General features: G+C 36.8%; 6 protein-coding genes across 9 annotated transcripts; 3 read left to right on the top strand and 3 right to left on the bottom strand.

Annotated features, from left to right (window-relative positions):
- LOC104712595 (ADP-ribosylation factor 2-B) lies at positions 144-2031 on the top strand. Of its 2 annotated transcripts, none has more exons than XM_010429525.2 (7): positions 144-245; positions 787-944; positions 1044-1114; positions 1202-1321; positions 1407-1525; positions 1612-1693; positions 1787-2031. In XM_010429525.2, exons 2-7 carry the CDS (start codon positions 797-799, stop codon positions 1790-1792), a joined length of 546 nt encoding a protein of 181 aa, XP_010427827.1. In that variant the 5' UTR covers positions 144-245; positions 787-796; the 3' UTR covers positions 1793-2031. The 2 variants fall into 2 exon arrangements, with proteins under 2 accessions (XP_010427827.1, XP_010427826.1); XM_010429524.2 differs by having other exon boundaries at positions 168-260.
- On the bottom strand, positions 2159-4260 carry LOC104712594. Of its 3 annotated transcripts, none has more exons than XM_010429522.2 (6): positions 3828-4260; positions 3474-3597; positions 3218-3376; positions 3004-3126; positions 2787-2930; positions 2159-2709 (listed from the first exon to the last, which is right to left on the bottom strand). In XM_010429522.2, the coding sequence occupies exons 2-6, from the start codon at positions 3588-3590 to the stop codon at positions 2290-2292; spliced, it is 963 nt and encodes a 320-aa protein (XP_010427824.1). In that variant the 5' UTR covers positions 3591-3597; positions 3828-4260; the 3' UTR covers positions 2159-2289. The 3 variants fall into 3 exon arrangements, with proteins under 3 accessions (XP_010427824.1, XP_010427825.1, XP_010427823.1); XM_010429523.2 differs by having other exon boundaries at positions 4125-4259; XM_010429521.2 differs by having other exon boundaries at positions 3973-4258.
- LOC104712591 lies at positions 6651-7322 on the top strand. Its single transcript, XM_010429519.2, has one exon. The coding sequence runs from the start codon at positions 6758-6760 to the stop codon at positions 7232-7234; it is 477 nt and encodes a 158-aa protein (XP_010427821.1). The 5' UTR covers positions 6651-6757; the 3' UTR covers positions 7235-7322.
- Positions 7423-10969, bottom strand: LOC104712592 (proline-rich receptor-like protein kinase PERK13). The gene is made up of 8 exons (XM_010429520.2): positions 9964-10969; positions 9391-9870; positions 9210-9296; positions 9052-9122; positions 8853-8929; positions 8544-8691; positions 8296-8457; positions 7423-8153 (listed from the first exon to the last, which is right to left on the bottom strand). The coding sequence occupies exons 1-8, from the start codon at positions 10835-10837 to the stop codon at positions 7884-7886; spliced, it is 2169 nt and encodes a 722-aa protein (XP_010427822.1). The 5' UTR covers positions 10838-10969; the 3' UTR covers positions 7423-7883.
- On the top strand, positions 12803-14581 carry LOC104712589 (probable inactive poly [ADP-ribose] polymerase SRO3). Its single transcript, XM_010429515.2, has 5 exons — positions 12803-13387; positions 13463-13701; positions 13794-13912; positions 13998-14113; positions 14315-14581. Exons 1-4 carry the CDS (start codon positions 12888-12890, stop codon positions 14091-14093), a joined length of 954 nt encoding a protein of 317 aa, XP_010427817.1. The 5' UTR covers positions 12803-12887; the 3' UTR covers positions 14094-14113; positions 14315-14581.
- Positions 14631-18136, bottom strand: LOC104712590 (serine/threonine-protein kinase BLUS1). The gene is made up of 17 exons (XM_010429518.2): positions 17977-18136; positions 17704-17898; positions 17345-17599; positions 17127-17251; positions 17003-17047; positions 16820-16901; positions 16652-16720; positions 16393-16563; positions 16213-16269; positions 16036-16104; positions 15815-15949; positions 15620-15715; positions 15408-15518; positions 15266-15308; positions 15077-15170; positions 14919-14970; positions 14631-14828 (listed from the first exon to the last, which is right to left on the bottom strand). Exons 2-17 carry the CDS (start codon positions 17878-17880, stop codon positions 14781-14783), a joined length of 1629 nt encoding a protein of 542 aa, XP_010427820.1. The 5' UTR covers positions 17881-17898; positions 17977-18136; the 3' UTR covers positions 14631-14780.

Below are 18718 nucleotides of genomic sequence, written 5' to 3'. Positions count from 1 at the left end.
TTGCAGGATCCACTGACGAGCACCCAGGGCACCTGGTCATCGAAGATTCCAAAAGGGCATTTGCGTAAACTCCAAATGGGCAATTTCGTTAATTGGCATGTAAAACGACGTACAAACCGGTACCCCTCTCCTCCTTATAAAAAAATCATCTCCTCACTTTGGCCAATTTCACCGTCGTCGTCGCGTTTCTCTTAAGCTTCTCTCTCTCTCTTTCAAAAACTTATTTGGATCTCTCTCTCTCTCGGGTACGTTCTTCGTAGGTACGCTTTGAATCTAGATCTCAGCTTTGCTCATACATTCTCAATTTAGATCATAAGGTTCTGCTTAGATCTGTATTCGATTTCATATGCATTGCGTTTTTGTGTTTCTTGTGAAATTTTGATGGATTGATTTGATTGAGGTTGATGTTGCTCGTTTAGATTTCACAAGATATGTATGTATGTCGAAGATTCTGATTACGATCTGACACTGTGGTGGATCTGTTTCGTATTCTATTCGTTTCCGTTTTTTTTTCAATCGTTGTGATTGTTTCTGATAATAGCTTCTGAGAAGCTGAAGATCTGATCAGAGAGATCGTGAGGTTTAGGAATGTTTTCAATCTCTTTTTGGATCTGGCTGATCTCGTTAAATTTTATGTTTCGTAAGTGACATTTTTTGGTATTGATCAGGTTCTAAGATGATATAAGAATCGAATTTGGCATTTTTGATGCATAATTTTTAGGATTTTCTCATAATATAGAATGTGGATGAGATTTTTGAAACCATACTTTTGTTGTGTTTGTGCAGTGAAGCAAAGATGGGGTTGAGTTTCGCCAAGCTGTTTAGCAGGCTTTTTGCCAAGAAGGAGATGCGAATTCTGATGGTTGGTCTCGATGCTGCTGGTAAGACCACAATTTTGTACAAGCTCAAGCTCGGAGAGATTGTCACCACCATCCCTACTATTGGTAAAACCTTCACATCATAATACTGATTTCTTATTTGTGTTGATGAGTATATATAAACTCTAGGATTGTGTAGCGACTGAACTAAAAATCTATCAACAGGTTTCAATGTTGAAACTGTGGAATACAAGAACATCAGTTTCACCGTGTGGGATGTCGGGGGTCAGGACAAGGTACCATATCTAGTCATTTTCTGCATTACAGTCTGATCTGTTTTTGTCTTCCACAAGTGTTGAAAGTAAATTTTCTCTTGTTTGCAGATCCGTCCATTGTGGAGGCACTACTTCCAGAACACTCAGGGTCTCATCTTTGTTGTGGATAGCAATGACAGAGACAGAGTTGTTGAGGCAAGAGATGAACTTCACAGGATGCTGAATGAGGTTTGTAACCAGTGCTACAGAAAGAGAGATTCTTTCGTCGTGCTTCTGTTTAAAATCCTATACTTAGCAACTTTTTTGATTGCAGGACGAGCTGCGTGATGCTGTGTTGCTTGTGTTTGCTAACAAGCAAGATCTTCCAAATGCGATGAATGCAGCTGAAATCACAGATAAGCTTGGCCTTCACTCCCTCCGTCAGCGTCATTGGTAAATAAAACATCCCAACAAGTTCCAAAAATCGAAACCTTTAGTTTGTTCTATATATTTATGTGTGTGTTTTTTGCGTTCTACAGGTACATTCAGAGCACCTGCGCCACTTCAGGTGAAGGGCTGTACGAAGGTCTGGACTGGCTCTCCAACAACATTGCCGGAAAGGTAACATAAGTTTCAAAACACACAAATCTAACGAATTGGTTTATTCTTTCCCTGTGATGCTTATACCTTTTCGTCGTGTGGCATCTTGCACAGGCATGATGAGGGAGATATTGTGCATTGCATCGAGATGATTCTGTCTGCTGTGTTGGGATCTCTCTGGATGCAAAGAAGAGATTATAAATATTATCTGAAACCTTTTTTTGCTATTGGGGTATGTGAATGTTTCTGATCGTGTGCAAGTAGATGTCTTGTACCTAAAATTTACTAGAAGAACCCTTTTAAATAGTTTTCGTGTATTGTACCTGGATTAATATGATTGATTTTTTTTTGCTTTCTTATTCATGTCTTCATCTTTTTCATCGCATAGATAATTCTTTCTTTACAAAAATAAATGAATGAAGTTATTTCTTTGGAAATGTTGTCTGTTATTTCTTTGGAAATGTTGTCTATTTTAAATTTCACATCAATACTGGTAACTGTAAACTTCTTCAACATTGATATGCCAGTGAATCTTTTATGAAAACAAACATTATATTGCTGCGTGTTCCAAAAATCCTCAAGGTATCTATTTTTCCAAAATCATGGACTTTTGTGACTTAAGACAAGTCATTCCGGCGTCTCCTTGATGTTCTTCTATGTGCAGCCCATCTTCCCTTTATATCCCCAGATGTTCCAATCCGTTGCTCACCTGGCGAGTGACCATCCTCCATTTCTCCGGCTGCACGGATCCTGGTGGTCTCAGCCAACAAGTCATAGATGAGCATCTCTGTAGTCTTGGCCGTGATTCCTCTGAGATACCAAGAAATGGGTGGAGGTGGAACAATCGCTGGCTGTATTAGCTGGTCTAGTGTCACTTTAGATCCGATCCTCCCTTTGCCTCCAGTGCACCGGTTATATTCATCCAACGTTTTCGGTTTCAAACGATCACACATATGTTCGTCCACAAACAAAGGCTTAACTTGCCAGCTTCCTTCAAATCTCTTCATGAATCCACTCTTAACTTGCTTGAATTTCATCTGCAACACATCCACCATTTTTCACGAACAATTCAAGAAACTTAAAAAGACTTTTGTTGTAATCAGAGAGGTCGTACAGAGTGGTCTGCCCGGTTCTGATCCACCAAGACATGAACTGAGATTGTCCCTGACCACCACAGAAATTTCCACAAAGCTGCTTGTTCTACTTCCACCACTTGCCTCAACCCTTCATCTACCAATACTTTCCGCGACATAACCTCCTGTGATTTCGAGGCCAATGAATCACATGAGCTTAACTCTTACAGAGGACAAGATACACGCAAACATACATACCTTGATATTTTTGAAGACTCTTCTGTTGTCAGGGTCAATCACAATGTTATAGACTGCATCAGGAGGTAAACCAACATTCACCTCGGCTTTGAGATTGCAAAGCGATCCTTTTGGAATACTCACCTGCAAAGAATCTTGTTATTATCTCTCATACAACAGGATTCTAACTCGCTTTGATAAGAGACCATGTGATGGAGTGAAGTCTCATATTCACCTTAATGACAGGAATCTGATCAGTCCACGAAGGGTTCTCTCTCCAAATACCTAACTGTTTCTCCAAATCAATTTGCATTGAGCTCGATGAGCTTTCTTTATCTCGCCTCCATGAAGAACCAATCCCATGCTTATCAGCTTTCAAATTCTTCAGCTGGGACTGTAAAAAATATACCAAAAATGCTTTATTTTTCTCAGCTCCTCTAATAGATAAACAAACATCACAGGCATGTGTGAAATCAATCAGAGTATATCACCTTAAGACAGTTCTGGAGCTTCTGAGAAAACCCAACGAATCTAGAGATTGCAGGATCAAACACACTTGTGACCACATTATTCTTGTTTCTCTCCGTGTCTGTACCTGGATTGCCCATTTATTCCCTGCACAAATGTATATAAAAGCAATCAACATTCAAAAGGTTCATCTCTGGATCAGAAACAACAACAACAACACTGAACATTCTGAAATTGGTCATACTCATACACATAAACAAAGAATTAAACTTTCACTTAAAGTATATAAAGCTTCCACAACATCAAAAACCCAGACTTTAATGACGCAATTGAAGTAAAATCACCCCAAAGTTAGGATTTTTAAAGATTATCTTAACTGAAAGCAAAAAGCTTTTATCTAATTGAAGAAACACAGCTCAGAAAAAAGGCTGTAAAAATCACAATCAGATACGAAGCAGAGACTCAATTTGTGCGAGGCATTAAAGTGAGAGATGGGTCTTCTTTTTCCCCGACAACACTCACCGAAATCGAGGACCCAGACCAGATCTTACAACAGCGATCGACAAAAGTCTAAAAATGACAGATTTTTTTTTTTTCTTCCCCAAGGGTCTAAATCGTATGGAAGCTTTATGTTGGTTTTGTGTTACACAAAGCAACTCATGTGATCTACACACCTAAACACGTTATTCCAAGAAAGAAGAAGACGAAATTATTATCAAGCTTTGAATCGCGATGCGATGGATTCGAGAGTGTTGGCACATTTGTCTCTCTTTTTTTTTTTAGTGTGTGTAGCAGACAAAAGAGACCATTGAGGAACACGATTGCCACGTGTCATTTTTTAGCTGGGCGCGGAGAAAAAGAGATGAAGCTAACGTTTATCAAACTGCGTGCCGTTTTTTTACCGCGCTAGGAAAAAACGTCAATCACTTCACTTGATGGCTCTTTTTTGCTCTATGGTGTTAATTGAAAATTTACTTTATTTTGTTTGGACATAAACATTTTGGATTCACTAGATTGGACCAATCTACTTTATCTTATTTAATTTTCTCGAGTAGTTGTTAATTATGAGTCTAAAAGATTGTATTGAGTGCACAATATGGTAGCAATGGAAGAGTGTTCATTGTTTAAGCTCATGAGTGATGAGTATCAAAAATGGCGTGATAAGGAATTCATTAATATGTTCTACTTTTTGACCTCATGAAATTATGGATTTCAAACCTTTTGTTTAGCCAAAAAAGAAAAGAAAAAACCAATCTGCTACGGCGTAAATAATTAAATCGAATTTAAACACAATCTAAAATGTTGTACAAGTAACTATTCATACTTTTATTATGAATTTTCAATAGAGAATAAATATATTGAGTTAAAAAAATATAGAATAAATATATCACTAAGAAGTATAATTAGAAAATTTTAAACTAAATGTCAATTGTATTTAAATTGATATATCTGGATAATCAGTATTTAAATACATCCTTTGTACAATATCATTTTTTTAACCACACATAAATTATAAAAACTCTTTCATGATAGTAGAATCTGAATATAAATATTATATATATATATATATATTTGTGTTTTAAAGGGCTTTATTTCCTTATATTTTGAATTTAAAAATAATCTTCATGTGCCATTTTAATAACATAAACACATAAATATAACTTGAAGCAAAATATGTTAGAAACATCATCACCATGAATTAACCAAAGTCTAAACAATCAAGATTGCAACACTAAACAAGTTGGATTTAGTGTCATATAAGCAAAATATAATCATTTGTTACTCTCAATTCCACAACGATTACTACTTTTAATTTTATTAATAAATTACATTTTCGAAGATACTTTTTAATTCTCTTTCGCAAAATTATATTCTCAAAAATACTTTTTATTCTCTCTCTACTCTCTCTTACAACTTTTTTGAATTTAAAATCAAAAAGAATGAAGGCAATGAAGATCTCAATCTCGAGGAAGACATGGGAATCATCCTGGTACGCTGCCGGCGAGGGAGAAACGAAGCAAACGACGAACGACGTCCGGTATGGTGACAACTTCAGCACCCTCGGATATTTTTTTAAAAATATTATTTTTCAAAAAAAAAAAATATATATATATATAGTTTAATTTGTACCAATTTTAAATTTATTTACAATGGATATATTAATTTATATAATCGATAACACAATATAATCATAGCAAGGAATGGATGTATTTTTAAAGATTCATGCAATGTTCAATGGAATGGACTTTTTGTTTTGCGCTCAAAGGCTTCAAAGAGAGTTATGCTTATTGAAGGTTTGTATAAGTTTTAAATCTAAAGGTGGTATACATAATATAATCCCATGCCATTGCAATTTATAAGAAGATAATAACATTGTGAACACACACTTTCAGCATTTTCTGAGAAAGAAAAAGACGTTCAAGGAGACAAAAAGTTTGAAAGAAAATAGAAAAAGAATATTAGTGTGAAAGAACGAATATAAAATATGTTTTACACTAATCCCTATGTTGAAAAAACAAATATCATTCCATTCTCACTTGTTGGAACCCCACTCTCACAAAGACACTAAACCTACAAAACTAAAGTGAAAAAGTAAACCTCCGCTTGGAAACTCACATGAAGGAAGGGTTAACGCTCGACACTAAAAAAAGACTGATGGTGGATTTTGTAGAATTAGTGGATCCATTTCCTAATTTTATTTGAAAAACTCGAAAATCATCATTTTGTTCTCCTGATATTTAGCCCAACTTTATATATAGAATACACAAGATACATTCAAGCACTACGGAATTGAAAAATGGAGAAGGAAGAGTGAAGAGTATAGAGAAACAAAAAAAAAATGTGTATAAATTAATTGGGAATCGCCTAAAGAGTAGAGTCAATGATTGGTAAAGCATCCGCCCACTCATCAAATCTTTAAATTTATCTTTCTTGGAAACAATGAATTTGTGTCTCATCTTTAAAACACTTAAACCAAAATCCCACTTTCTCTTCATACAAAGCAATCAGAAATTGCTCTAAAGTGCATCTCTTAAACGAACCCACATTGTTGATATCAAAAGAAAAGAAAAAAGCAACTACAGTATATTTCTTTATTTAAAAGATAAGTTATATGTAACTTTATTTCAAAAATAAAATAAAAAACCTATGTCTCACATGAACTTTATTTACAAAAAAAAAAAAATGATCATGGACAGGAGGGCTAGTACTATTAATACAATGAAGTACTCTTCATTATCACAGACCTCCTAAAGCATTTTATCTCACCAACACAAGAATCAAAACCAAACCCATCAAAAAAACAAAAATGGGAGATCAACCACAAGAGCTTCAGCAGCCTCTTTATGTGTATCCGTCTTCTTCTTCTTCATCTTCTTCCTCTTATACCCCGTCCCCGCCTACATCCTCTAGTACTTCACGTGGCTCGTTCAGTACAGTGTTCATTGTTCTAGCAGCGATCCTTATCTTAGCAGCACTGGCTTGTGTGTTTGGAAGGCTATGCAACCGCGGTGGAAAGCAACACAAAGATAAAAACAGCAACAAAAACTCCAAGCATGAGAAACCGTCGTCAAAGAAGAGCCGTGAGATCAGACCTGTGGAGCGTGAACCGAGAGAAAGAGGTGACGTGGAGTTTGGTTTCGATATGAAGCGTCCTGGTCCAATGGGGAAACCCTCTGGTCGAAACGGAGGGGACATTGAGTTTGGGTTTGATAACAAGAGAGGAGGAGGTGGAGGAGGAGGAGGAGGAAAAGGAGGGAAAAGACCACCTCCGGTTATATATTAAACATGGAGTACTGATTAAGTTACCGGAAAAAGAAGATCACCATGTTTAAGGCCGCCACTTCAGACACGGTGGTACTTCCCACTTCAAACTCCGGTCAGAACAGTCTTATAAGACAAAGAGACTTTTCATCATGCTTGTTTACTTTATCGTAGTATTCTTGTTTGTTTGATTTTTGTCTTTTTTGGGTCGTTTGGTTTTGTTTCATATTGGTATGGAACTTAGATTATATATATGAAAGCAAGCAAGAACAAAAAAAATTTAGATGACAAGTAACAATTACAAGCTCAAATATGTAAAAAAAAAAAAAATAAGAAGATGGAGTTCTTCATTTATGTTATCACACTCAACAAAAATCCGAAACTCATAAACATATAGAGAACCAAACAAAAGCAAACAAGATTCAAATTAATCACTCTTTGAGAACTATTGTGACTTCTCTTTTTCTTTTTTGTTGTTGCTCTTTTTCTGTTCTCACCTATAATAAGTCTTTTGAGGCAAATGGCCACCATTATGGAGCAAAACTAAAGGTAGCTAGCAAGAAACGAATCTCACACAAAAAAAAAATACAAAAGCGAGTATTAATGCTGTACAGAGAGCTCAACCATGAGGAGTGATAAAAAGGCAAAGGAGTTGTTGACCTATATTTGGATCAGAACCGCCGGTTATTAAAGTTTCTGTTCTCAGATTCATTCCTTGTGAACTCAGCAGAGGCTCCGTTGGAACCTTTCCGGGAGCCTTGGACAGAGTAGTCTCCACTGTACATGCCGGACTCTGAGCTGTCATCAAAACCAAACGCCATTTTCCTGAACTTCATGGTATCATGGTTATACTGACCAGAGTCATAAGCACTGCTTTGTCCCACTTTGATTCCGTTGCTGATATCTCCCATGTCTCCTTCACTATCCAGTGCTCTCACAACCTTATTTCAAACAAGTTTTGTTTTTAAGTTTTCAGATTAGATAAACTATAGAACATGACATGTAAAATTGTTCTGTTAATAAGTCATAGCTAGTGCTTCTTCATGTTGTAGTTTATGGAAAATTATGTTACTAGAAAGATACCTGAACCATGCGTGGACGTTTTGGACCAGAATGCCTAACACAAGCAGCAGCAGTTTCAATCATTCTGAAAACTTCATTCTCCACGTAATGCTTTTCGAGCCGTCTATCAACTATTTCGCTGAAATCACCGGTCTCAATGGCTTTGTGAAGTAGGGGGCGAGCCTGTGAGTTCATCATCGATTATGTCACTTAAATAACTAGAGCAAGTTAAACCATGTATTAAGATGTCAAGACAGATTAGTATTTACCCATTCAACCAAACTCTCTTCTCCAAGAGGCTGGTACTGATCAACTGGTTTGCGTCCTGTTATAAGCTCTAAGAGAACAACCCCAAACGAGAAAACATCTGATCTATCAGTCAGCTTTCCGCTTTGTGCATATTCTGGTGCCAGGTACCTGAAAAACAAAAGCCAATAACATAGGGTCTTATGTACTTTACAAGCAAACTAGTTCATCAGATATACACGTTTAAGCACCTGATCATACTACTACAAACTTTTCTAAAGATACTATAATTGGTTAACTATTGGAGTAGAGTCTTTGATCAAGCTAATTACCCAAAGGTTCCCATAACGCGAGTTGATACATGGGTTTGTGTTGAATCATTGAGTTTGGCAAGCCCAAAGTCAGCAACCTAAACACCAAGAAACAGAAAGGTAAGAACAAATACATGTCTCATCAACGAAAAACTTCAGAGCCAAAGTTCCAAACAGAGGAAATGTTTTTTTTTTTTTTAAAGATGGTTTGCTTTATTGCCTGAGCTTCGAACTCATCGTCCAGCAAGATGTTTGCGGACTTTATGTCCCTGTGAATGATTTTTGGGTGACCTGCAAAACAAAGTAGCCATGATTCAGCTTATGTTTGAACTTTGAAGGACCTAAAAAACTGCCATCACATGCAAATTAAGTACTTACAGTCTTCATGCAAATACGCCAAACCTTTGGCGGAACCTATAGCGATTCTGACTCTCCTAGCCCATTCAAGAACTGGCCTTCCTTTCCCTGTCAAGAACATAACCCATGTATTTTATAAACATGTCTATATGAAACACAAGAAAATCTTGTCTGATGAGAAAAGTGGTAAAAAGAACCTCACCATGCAAATGATGCTCCAAGGTTTGGTTAGGGACATACTCATAGATAAGCAACCTCTCCGAATCCGAAATGCAGTAGCCAACCAGAGAAACCAAATGGCGATGATGAACACGGCTAATGATCTCAACCTCTGCTTTAAACTCACGATCACCTTGTCCACTACCAACCTTAAGCTGCTTAACAGCAACTAGTTTCCCATCATTTAGTTTACCTTTGTAGACACAACCAAACCCTCCTTCTCCAAGTATGTTCTGCTTAGCAAATCCTTCAGTTATGTCCATTAACTCTTCATAAGTGAAATGCGTTTGACCACTTCCCATCACTGCTGAATCAGGTCCGCTCCCTGACCGTGTATAGCCTCCTCCTCCTCCTCCTCCTCTTTGGCTGCCGAAGCTGTTTCCGGAACTGGATTGTTGTTGTGTATTGTAACCACCAGGACCAGAGTATCCCTTTGTAGGATTTTGACCGTATAAGAATCCATCTAAGTGAAGTAAAAGAGAAAAAGCTTATAAACATTTTAAATCTTGAAGACGAACAAAGAAGATGAGAGAGAGAGATGGATCAAGATTGAAACCTGATTTGATGGAGAAGTTTGAAGGAGGCAAGTACTGTGAGTCACTGTAAGCATCAATGTTTCGCTTCTTCTTTCTTCGGACTAAGAACACAACGGCCATCAAGGCAATGACTGCGAAACCGGCAACTGCAAAACCGACCATAGTCTTCCCTTGGTAGCCGCCACCGCTACTTGGAGGTGGCGGGACAGAGATTCCGCTGCTGGGGACTCCGCGCGGTCCACCAGCAGCGGTAGACTTAGGTGGTAATGCGTGAGAGGTATTTCGCGGTGTAGCGTTAGGAGGAGCAGGAGGCGATATGGCCGGTGCTGAAGGAGACTTGGTAGGTGCTGAAGGAGATTTTGTAGGTGCTGAAGGAGACTGTTTAGGTCCTGGTGAGTGTTTTTTAGGTTTCTTGGGTCCGCCCTTCGGTGATGACGCTGGAGGAGGTACTTGTTCCGGAGGCGGAGGAGCAGGAGGGCTGTCTTCTTCATTAGGCGGAGGCGGTGGTGATTCAAACACTTCCGGAGGTGGAGGGGACTCCGACTCCGGCGGCGGTGAGTCTTTCGGTGGAGGTGGAGAGACCACGGTGGGAACCGGCGGGGGAGCATCTGCCGGAGGGGGTGGAGGTGGAGAACTTGGCGGAGGAGATAAAACAGCCGGCGGAGGAGATGGATCAGCCGGCGGAGGAGATGTATCAACCGGCGGAGGAGGAGGAGGAGAAGAATCGGCCGGCGGAGGGGATGAATCAGCTGGAGGCGGAGATGAATCAGCCGGCGGACTAGGAGGTGGTGCTGAATCAGCAGGTGGCGGGGCGGATCCGCCGGTTGAGTTATCCGGCGGAGGAGCGGAATCAGCAGACGGTGCAGGTGGAGAAGAACTCGGAGAATCCGACATTGTCTTCTTCTTGGTTATATCGTGTAACACTGAAATCCGTAAAACCTAGAAAGCTCTCTGTTTTAGCAAATACTCTGCTTCTGAAAATCTAAAAATCACCAACAGAAGCAGAGTTATCGTCTTCTCTCTCCAAGAAACCCACCAAAATGAAAACTATACCTTAAAATTGCATCCATTGATTAAAAAACAAGATCCCGTAATAAACAATGATTTTTTTTTTCTAATCACAAAAAAAAAAAAGGTTTATAAATCGAAGACCTGGAAAAAAGCTGGAGAAATGCGTACCATTACGGAATTATAAATTTTGAACATGTCAAAGTTAATACAAACGTAACAGCTCCACATGATCTTTCCTTTTTTTTTTTTTTTTTGAATTTAGTTTAGTGATTGATGAATGATGATGATACACTTCTTCATTGGAGGCACGTCGTTATGTCTTGTGTAACCCCGTTTGATCCAAAACTACGTCGTTCGGAATATTCCCATGTTACCGCGCAAACTTTCGAATTCCCCGATCCGACCCGTCATACATCTGCCGCGTTTGGATTCATAGGAAAGAGGAACACACACTATGACGTGTTTTCTAATTCGAACCTACTGTGGTTTTTTAAAAGCCCAAAACAGATTGGGCAAACACATTGGGCCTCTTGAATTTTACTCTGTTTTTCAAATTCCAAATATCTAGAAATACAGTATTCTTCTTTTTTTTTTGGGTCATAATCGTTTGATTTTGATTTTTTGTTTTTGTTCTGTAATCACATGAAAAATGCTATCTCAAAAAAATAATTTTATTGAATATTTATTCCTTTCAAAATATCATTATCGTATATCTGAATAATATTTGTCAACACTTCAGAATTATGTAATGTGGAAGGAAACTAAATGGAAAAATATTCAATTTCACAAGTTATCTATTAATATACCAATATTTTTTAACAAAAATAGAAGAGAATTCGTACACTATTATGTAACCGACCTCGAAATATCTACACCATTACACGCATTTTTTGGTTTAAGATTGATTCTACTCTATTTGGTATTTTCACAAGTCACATGCATTCCAATTAATACCCATTCTACCCCTTTCCCATATTCAAAGAACATTAAAATTATTGACTCGTAGCTTGCTTAGTCACAAAAATCATTATAACCCAGTGTTCTAAAACGCGCTATGCGCTTGCTACGCAGTGGACAAACACCTAACGCCTAACCGTATATGCGGGTGCCTAAGCGGAATCTAGGCAGATTATATATTTTAGATATATAAATATATATTTACATAAAAATAATATTTACATATTTATATAGGATGAAAACTTATACACTTTAATTTCAGAAAAACATAAAACAAAACTCTTATCTATCAAAATAGTTTAGAATCTATAATAATCTCACAATTTAAACAAAAAAAAACATAATCCATTCAAAAATTTGTAAAATTGACAAAATGTAAGTTTATAATTACTTTGGAAGCAAATTAAATTTCATAAGTTTAGACTTTAGAGGCTAATTATAATATTTATTTGAAACAAAAACAATATTTTAAAAAATATTTAATTACAGTACTTTTTATCATTTTAGTCAACATACCGCCTAGAATCCGTACAGGCGTCCGCGTAGACCGCATAATATCCGCCTAAATGCTATTAGGCGTCCGAATTATTTAAAACCGCATAAATTACCGCATAGCTAAAATTCGAGACGCTCAATCACCGCATAGCGTATAACCGCCGCCTAGGCACCCGCGTAGGCCGCATTTTAGAACACTGTTATAACCACATCCTAATCTGCAATTTACTTAAATAACACGACATAATCTGAAGATTTCACAATTTCTAATTATAGTCTAAAAGGGTAAAATAGTAATTGACGAATATAGAAGTACAAACTTGCTGGCCAAGTTTTCGCTTTTTAAACGCCACCCACACTCTCTCTCCTACCTATAAACTGTAAATCCCTAAAACCGCCATTGAAACAAAACCTCTCCCCCATTTCTCTTTTTCCCCAAGAAACCTTCTTCTTCTCTCTTCTCTTCTTTCTCTTCTTTCTAATGGCGGCACAAGTGGAGATCGAGGATCAAGAATCCGTAACCAAATCAGATAACGACGGCGAAATCTTCAACCCCGTCGTCGTCTCCGATTCTAGACCATCATCACCTCCTCCTAACTTCTCCGGCGGCGATAATAATGATTCAACGATCCTTCTACGTGAAGACACCTTAGAACACGATCTCATCAAGAACTGTTTCATCTCAGGAATGGGTTCTTTCTCCAACGAAACAACGATCGTCTCCGTTCGCAAGAACTCAACAGAGAAGAGAATCACAACGAAAGCCAAGTTCGCCGTGTTCAAAGTTTTCACCCAAGCTATGACTAGGAAGAACGAAGGTGACGCGAACGTTAAGTACGGATGGTACTCTGGTTCTAAAGAAGAGATCGATCGTATCGTTACGTATGGGTTTAGTAATAAAGAGATCGAGAAGTTTGAGAAAGACGCTGGGTCTCACGGTGTTGGGATTCATCTTGTTCATCATAGATACTCTCTTGTTGCGTAAGTTTTCTTTTTTTCAGATCTGAGTTTTGGTTTTTCTCTTTTGATGAAATTGATGATGGTTTCTTTCTTCAGGGCTTTAGTTGGTGAAGGTGATGAAGAAGGTGTAAAGCATGTTCTGTTATGCCGTGCGATTCTTGGTAAGCCTGAGGTGATCGTGGCTGGTTCTAAGCAGTCTTGTCCAAGCTCGTATCAGTTTGATTCTGGTGTTGATAATCTTGAGAATCCGAGGAAGTATGTGATTTGGAGCTCTACTATGAATTCTTACATTGTTCCGACTTATATCGTTAGTTTCAAGTCTCCTCGGCTTAGAGGTAATAATAACACAAAACTTATTCAAGATTCTTTGTGTTGTTTTTTGGTTAGAGAGAGTGAAATTGATGTTTGTGTTTTGTGTAAGTTTCAGGTCTAATTGGAAGAGGAAGGTCACCGTGTGTTAGCTTCTCTGTTCTTATGTCTATACTTTCAAAGTCACTAGACCAACCAAGAATGAACTTGATCTTGGCAACTTATGATGATTTTAGGGTATATAAGTTAATTTCAGTTTCATTCAATATTCAAACCCCATGAGTCTGGTTTCTGAAATGTGATTCTGTTTCTTTTTGTGTAGAAACGGAAGCTGAGAAGAGAGCAGCTGGTTAAGAAGATGAGGGAAGTGGTTGGAGACCATCTTCTTTTCAAGATTCTCAAGAATCAGAGGCGTTAGAAGAAAAAAAGTAGTAGGGGGTAAGTCTCTACTAACACATATATTCCAACGTCAGTATCTGAATAATAAATGTTTTTGCTTATGGAGCAAGGTCTCTATAACTTTTCTTAATAGATTTGTGAAAAAAGCATCTTTTTCACCTTTATTTTGTTAGAATAAGTCAGATGAGAGAGTACCGAACTACTGATCATCCCTCTTTTGTTTTTTTTTTTGCTTGGCAGAGAAGACAAATGACGTTACAGATTTTACCAGAAGTAGCCAAAGTGAAACAGTAGCTGATGATGAATGATGATGCATAAAGGAGTAGGTTTGAAACAAGAAGAAACATATTCACACAGTCGTATATGTAGAAATATAGGTTGCAGTAATGACTAATGAAACACTCTTATATCAAAGAAAAAAAGTGTAGTGTTTCTTTTGTTACCCTTTTTGTTTGTTTGTGTTCTACGCGTTAGTTGTATCTAGAACCAGATTTTTACATTACTAATACAAAGACATTTGGTAAAAAAAAAACCCAATAATGCCCATTGCTATGTTTTGTGACTCACTCTTGTTGCTTCTGGATCTCTGATATGACATTAGATGCATAATGACTAATGGATTAATGTAAAAAAATCAAAACAAGAGTAATTATTACATATAAATATTGAATTACATAAAAGAATCATGTTTTCTCCGTTAAGCTTTTTAAGGAATGCTGTTGCTGTCTGTTAGAGAGCTGATCTGTTCTTCTAGCTGCAAAACACATTCATATTTTTGGTTAGATTGATTACTCACATCATCTCTAGTATGAATCTTTATATAAGACTCTTTTGGTATGTTTACCTGACTATTTATTTCTTTTCTTCTTTGAACTTCATCTACAAGCTTATTAACACTGCAAACTCATGAAACATACTTATCTCAACTTTCTAATCAAATCGTAATCCTCAAAACAAACAAACAAAAAAAAGATGAAGAAGTTAGTCATGACAATTTTTTACCTTTTCTCCAAAAACTGAACCTGAGATTGCAGATCTTTCTCCTTTGATGGATATATCTGCACTCCTTCCGTTTTGGGGATTGGATTTCCAGTTTCTGTACAAATTATGACGAGAGAATTATATCTATCAACACTTATTTACTTGAAAGAAGAAACAGAATCTAGCTACAGATGATGAGAGACATTATACCTGCACTTCCATCAAAATATCTAATTAATCTGATTACTTTCTCCTGCCAAGAAAACAAAACACAATGTGAATTCTCTTGCCAAGAATGACAAATCCATAATAACCATTTTTTTATCCACGAGAAGCAGACAACGTAACACACCCTCTGAATGTCATTCTGAACCAGGAGACTCTTTAACAATGGGAGGATTTCCGTTGCTGCGCAAGGTGTTCTGTTCACAGGACTAACAATGTATCCATTTTTTGGTTTCTCCTGATAAAGAAACATTGTTTCCCAAATTTGACAACTATTATTATTACGATAAAGGTTTCACAATCTCGAGAAGCGCATGACATATTGTAATTGAAAATTACCGGCTCATGTCCTGCTTTTTTCACTTGCTTTGTAGTATCCGCTAATGGTTCTAGTACATGTGGCTCTTCAGGAACGAGCTTCTCTGCAGTTCCTAACTGTACATTATATAATGCACCCGGTTGAGAGGTTAACTGAAATGCCAAAATAAGCACGCAGAGATATATTTGCCTTCAGTAGAACGGAATGAAACTTGCCTTTTCTGAGAAATATTCCAAAGGCATAGTCTGTGACCTTTGTACCACTGTGTTTCCTTTTGGTACATCAACCCTGACTTCCCCATTCGCGTTCAGTTCCTGAATCTCTGAATCGCACATTTCATCATTTGGAATCTGATAGCAGAACACTGAAGCATTGAGAGAGTGCGAATAAAAAACTTGTTTTACGTTTTACTTTAAGACAATGTGACCTTACTTACAAGTGATGCTTGCCTCTTCAAGTCTTCGAGATCAAAATTCCAAGCACTAATTCCTCGAATATACTCATGCTGTAAGAAAGCAAATATACGATTTCTAAATTAGGCATCTCCACATACAAATTATAGCTTAGTACCAAAAGGAGTAAGAGATGTTCGATTGGTAGTTATCTGTTGTACCTGGGATAACTGTTCTTTGTCACCATTTAAGCCTTTAAACAACTCAGCCTCTGCCTCCTGTAGAATCAACATAAGAGAAAGTGCACAAGCTTAAATCACACACACCTACTAATATATATATTAAGGTAAGTAATGAAGATTCTAAATTCCAACAGATAAGGAAACTCTTAAACTCATCACCTTGAGCTTTTTAAAACGTTCACCAAGAGGAGAAAGACCATTAAGAATTTTACGAGACAAGTAATCTGTAGACCGAGCATGTTTGAAGAAAGGGTGTTTCAGAAGTTTAGCTGAGGTTGGACGCTTTTTTGGATCTTTAACTAAGCAAGCTGCGATTAACTCTCTAAATGACTGCGAGATGATGAACACAGTTAGTTCCTTTAATTTCTAAGTGAATATATACCTTTATAAGTTGTGTACATCATTAATCTCCACTTACCTTTGAGAATTTCTTATCTCTTTCATAGTCAAGACGAGGAGGAGCATTTTGTAAAGTCATCAATAGCACCTGAAAAATAGTTGAAAGAACCAGCAGAGTTAGATTGCAGTAAAAAACACAATGGAAAATAACAGTAGAGATGAAATTTTACACAGTTAGGACTCACACCTTCTTAGGTGGATATTTGGAAAATGGAGCATGACCATGAGCAAGCTCCAACGCAGTTATGCCGAACGACCATATATCCGCTCTGTTATACCAAGCAGACAAAATGTTAAAAAACCAAATAACTTAAGCTTACTTACTTGTGATTGCTATGCAATATAGAGAATAGTTAAAACGCATACATACTTGAAATCATATCCATGTATTTGCTGCATAACCTCAGGTGCCATCCTGTAGAGCCAAAAAGATTTCCATTGTTCAAAACAAGAAACTTGGTTGTAGTCAGAGAAACTAAGTAAGAAAAACTCACCAACAAGGAGTTCCAACAAATGTATTCCTTGTACGCATCCTATCCCCACTATCAAACATACATGCTGAAACTCCAAAATCTCCAAGTTTCACTACACCTCTCGAGTGAATCAATATATTCCCAGCCTAGAAAACACAAACCATGTAAACAACAAAGTACAAACTAATGATCTCTATCCAAAACATAAGATAAAAAAAGATAGAGACTTTGCTATATACCTTAACATCTCTATGGATATGACCTTGTCGATGAAGATAAACAAGGGCTTTAAGCACTTCCCTAAGCAAAGTAGCAATGATAGGTTGCTCAAGACCTTCCGGAAAAGCAGATTTCAACAAATGAAAACAAGAACCACCAGACATATAAGGCATCACAATCCACAAACTACTACTGTCTATAAACGAACAATGCGCTTTCAATAAATTCGGATGATCAATCAAGTTCATTATATGAACTTCCTTGCGTATCGTTTCCTACATGAAACAAAAAAAAAAAAACAACAACACAAAGATTTGTATAAATTGTTATGGTAACAAAATTTCAAATAAAAAGATTTGAGGAGGAGAAGAATACAAACCAAATCGTTTCTGCATTTTTCGAGATCTAATATTTTAACAGCAACAATCTCGTTAAGAGCAATGCAACGAGCTCTGAACACAGTAGCACTAACACCTTCGCCTACTTCTTCAAACAACTCGTAATCTTTAGCGTAAAGAGGAAACCTCTTCGTTGATGATGATGATAAACCAGCCATTTCCTCTTCTAATTCTCCCTACAGTAACATTAATATAAATCTCCGGAGATTTTTTATCAAATCCGCATTGTTAAAGAATTGACCAGAAACACTAACCGAAAATGCAGGGGGAGAGAAGAAGAACAATCTCAAGACGAGAAAGAGGTAGAAGGAGGAGGAGGATACGAGAAGCTCGTGAGGAAGAAAGAGTAAAGATTCGAATCTAAAGAGAGACACATGAAAAAAAAAAGATTTGGACAAGAGAGTGCAATCTTAATGTTAATGTTAATGATGAAGAAGAAGAGATCAAACTTTTGTTTTGCTTTTTGCTGATTTTGATTGACCAGACAAATGTCTTAATTTAGTAAAAATCTAATCCGATATTTAATTGGATCCTCTCTTTTCGTCTTCTTTGTGATTTTTTTCTGTTTTTTTTTTTGTTCTCAATTATTATTATTAAACAAATTCTGATTTTGTGTTACCAAAAAAAAAAAAAAAAAAAAAAAAATCTGTAAAAAAGTAAAAAGTAAAAGTTCTATGATTTGGTTTTTTATTTTTGTCTAAATATAAACATGTATTGATCTTTTTGATTTCATATGATTAAGATATAATTATATTAATTTAATGATATGATGACCACTTCATCAAATTATTATTTTTGTTTTCCACTTCTGATTGATGAAAAAGTATTTTTTATGTTCTTCCATATAATCCAAGGGCCAAAAAGCCTATGAACTTTTTCCCTGTATTTATTGATGTTTTCATAGATAAATAGCGTTATAAGAACAAAATGTATTTGTGTGGAGGACGAGTGGCAGAGTGCCATTGGCTATTGTCAAAAAAAAAAAAAAAAAAAAAA

The sequence above is a fragment of the Camelina sativa genome, chromosome 9 (genome assembly GCF_000633955.1).
Source record: "Camelina sativa cultivar DH55 chromosome 9, Cs, whole genome shotgun sequence".
Classification (NCBI taxonomy): Eukaryota; Viridiplantae; Streptophyta; class Magnoliopsida; order Brassicales; family Brassicaceae; genus Camelina; species Camelina sativa.
Note: the sequence above shows the minus strand (reverse complement) of the source record. Positions and strands in the feature narration are given on the sequence as shown.

What these genes read in the sequence shown, in the direction of transcription:
- LOC104712595 (XM_010429525.2), top strand. Translation starts at nt 797, where the DNA reads ATGGGGTTGAGTTTCGCCAAGCTGTTTAGCAGGCTTTTTGCCAAGAAG. An exon ending in CACCACCATCCCTACTATTG is followed by an intron (nt 945 to 1,043) that starts GTAAAACCTTCA and finishes ATCTATCAACAG; the next exon opens with GTTTCAATGTTGAAACTGTG. An exon ending in ATGTCGGGGGTCAGGACAAG is followed by an intron (nt 1,115 to 1,201) that starts GTACCATATCTA and finishes TCTTGTTTGCAG; the next exon opens with ATCCGTCCATTGTGGAGGCA.
- LOC104712594 (XM_010429522.2), bottom strand. Translation starts at nt 3,590, where the DNA reads ATGGGCAATCCAGGTACAGACACGGAGAGAAACAAGAATAATGTGGTC. An exon ending in ATCAGATTCCTGTCATTAAG is followed by an intron (nt 3,127 to 3,217) that starts GTGAATATGAGA and finishes GATTCTTTGCAG; the next exon opens with GTGAGTATTCCAAAAGGATC. An exon ending in AGAACCGGGCAGACCACTCT is followed by an intron (nt 2,710 to 2,786) that starts GTACGACCTCTC and finishes GATGTGTTGCAG; the next exon opens with ATGAAATTCAAGCAAGTTAA.
- LOC104712591 (XM_010429519.2), top strand. Translation starts at nt 6,758, where the DNA reads ATGGGAGATCAACCACAAGAGCTTCAGCAGCCTCTTTATGTGTATCCG.
- LOC104712592 (XM_010429520.2), bottom strand. Translation starts at nt 10,837, where the DNA reads ATGTCGGATTCTCCGAGTTCTTCTCCACCTGCACCGTCTGCTGATTCC. An exon ending in ACGATGAGTTCGAAGCTCAG is followed by an intron (nt 8,930 to 9,051) that starts GCAATAAAGCAA and finishes CTTGGTGTTTAG; the next exon opens with GTTGCTGACTTTGGGCTTGC. An exon ending in CGCGTTATGGGAACCTTTGG is followed by an intron (nt 8,692 to 8,852) that starts GTAATTAGCTTG and finishes TTTGTTTTTCAG; the next exon opens with GTACCTGGCACCAGAATATG.
- LOC104712589 (XM_010429515.2), top strand. Translation starts at nt 12,888, where the DNA reads ATGGCGGCACAAGTGGAGATCGAGGATCAAGAATCCGTAACCAAATCA. An exon ending in CATAGATACTCTCTTGTTGC is followed by an intron (nt 13,388 to 13,462) that starts GTAAGTTTTCTT and finishes TTCTTTCTTCAG; the next exon opens with GGCTTTAGTTGGTGAAGGTG. An exon ending in CAACTTATGATGATTTTAGG is followed by an intron (nt 13,913 to 13,997) that starts GTATATAAGTTA and finishes CTTTTTGTGTAG; the next exon opens with AAACGGAAGCTGAGAAGAGA.
- LOC104712590 (XM_010429518.2), bottom strand. Translation starts at nt 17,880, where the DNA reads ATGGCTGGTTTATCATCATCATCAACGAAGAGGTTTCCTCTTTACGCT. An exon ending in ATACATGGATATGATTTCAA is followed by an intron (nt 16,902 to 17,002) that starts GTATGTATGCGT and finishes TTGGTATAACAG; the next exon opens with AGCGGATATATGGTCGTTCG. An exon ending in TGGAATATTTCTCAGAAAAG is followed by an intron (nt 15,716 to 15,814) that starts GCAAGTTTCATT and finishes TATAATGTACAG; the next exon opens with TTAGGAACTGCAGAGAAGCT.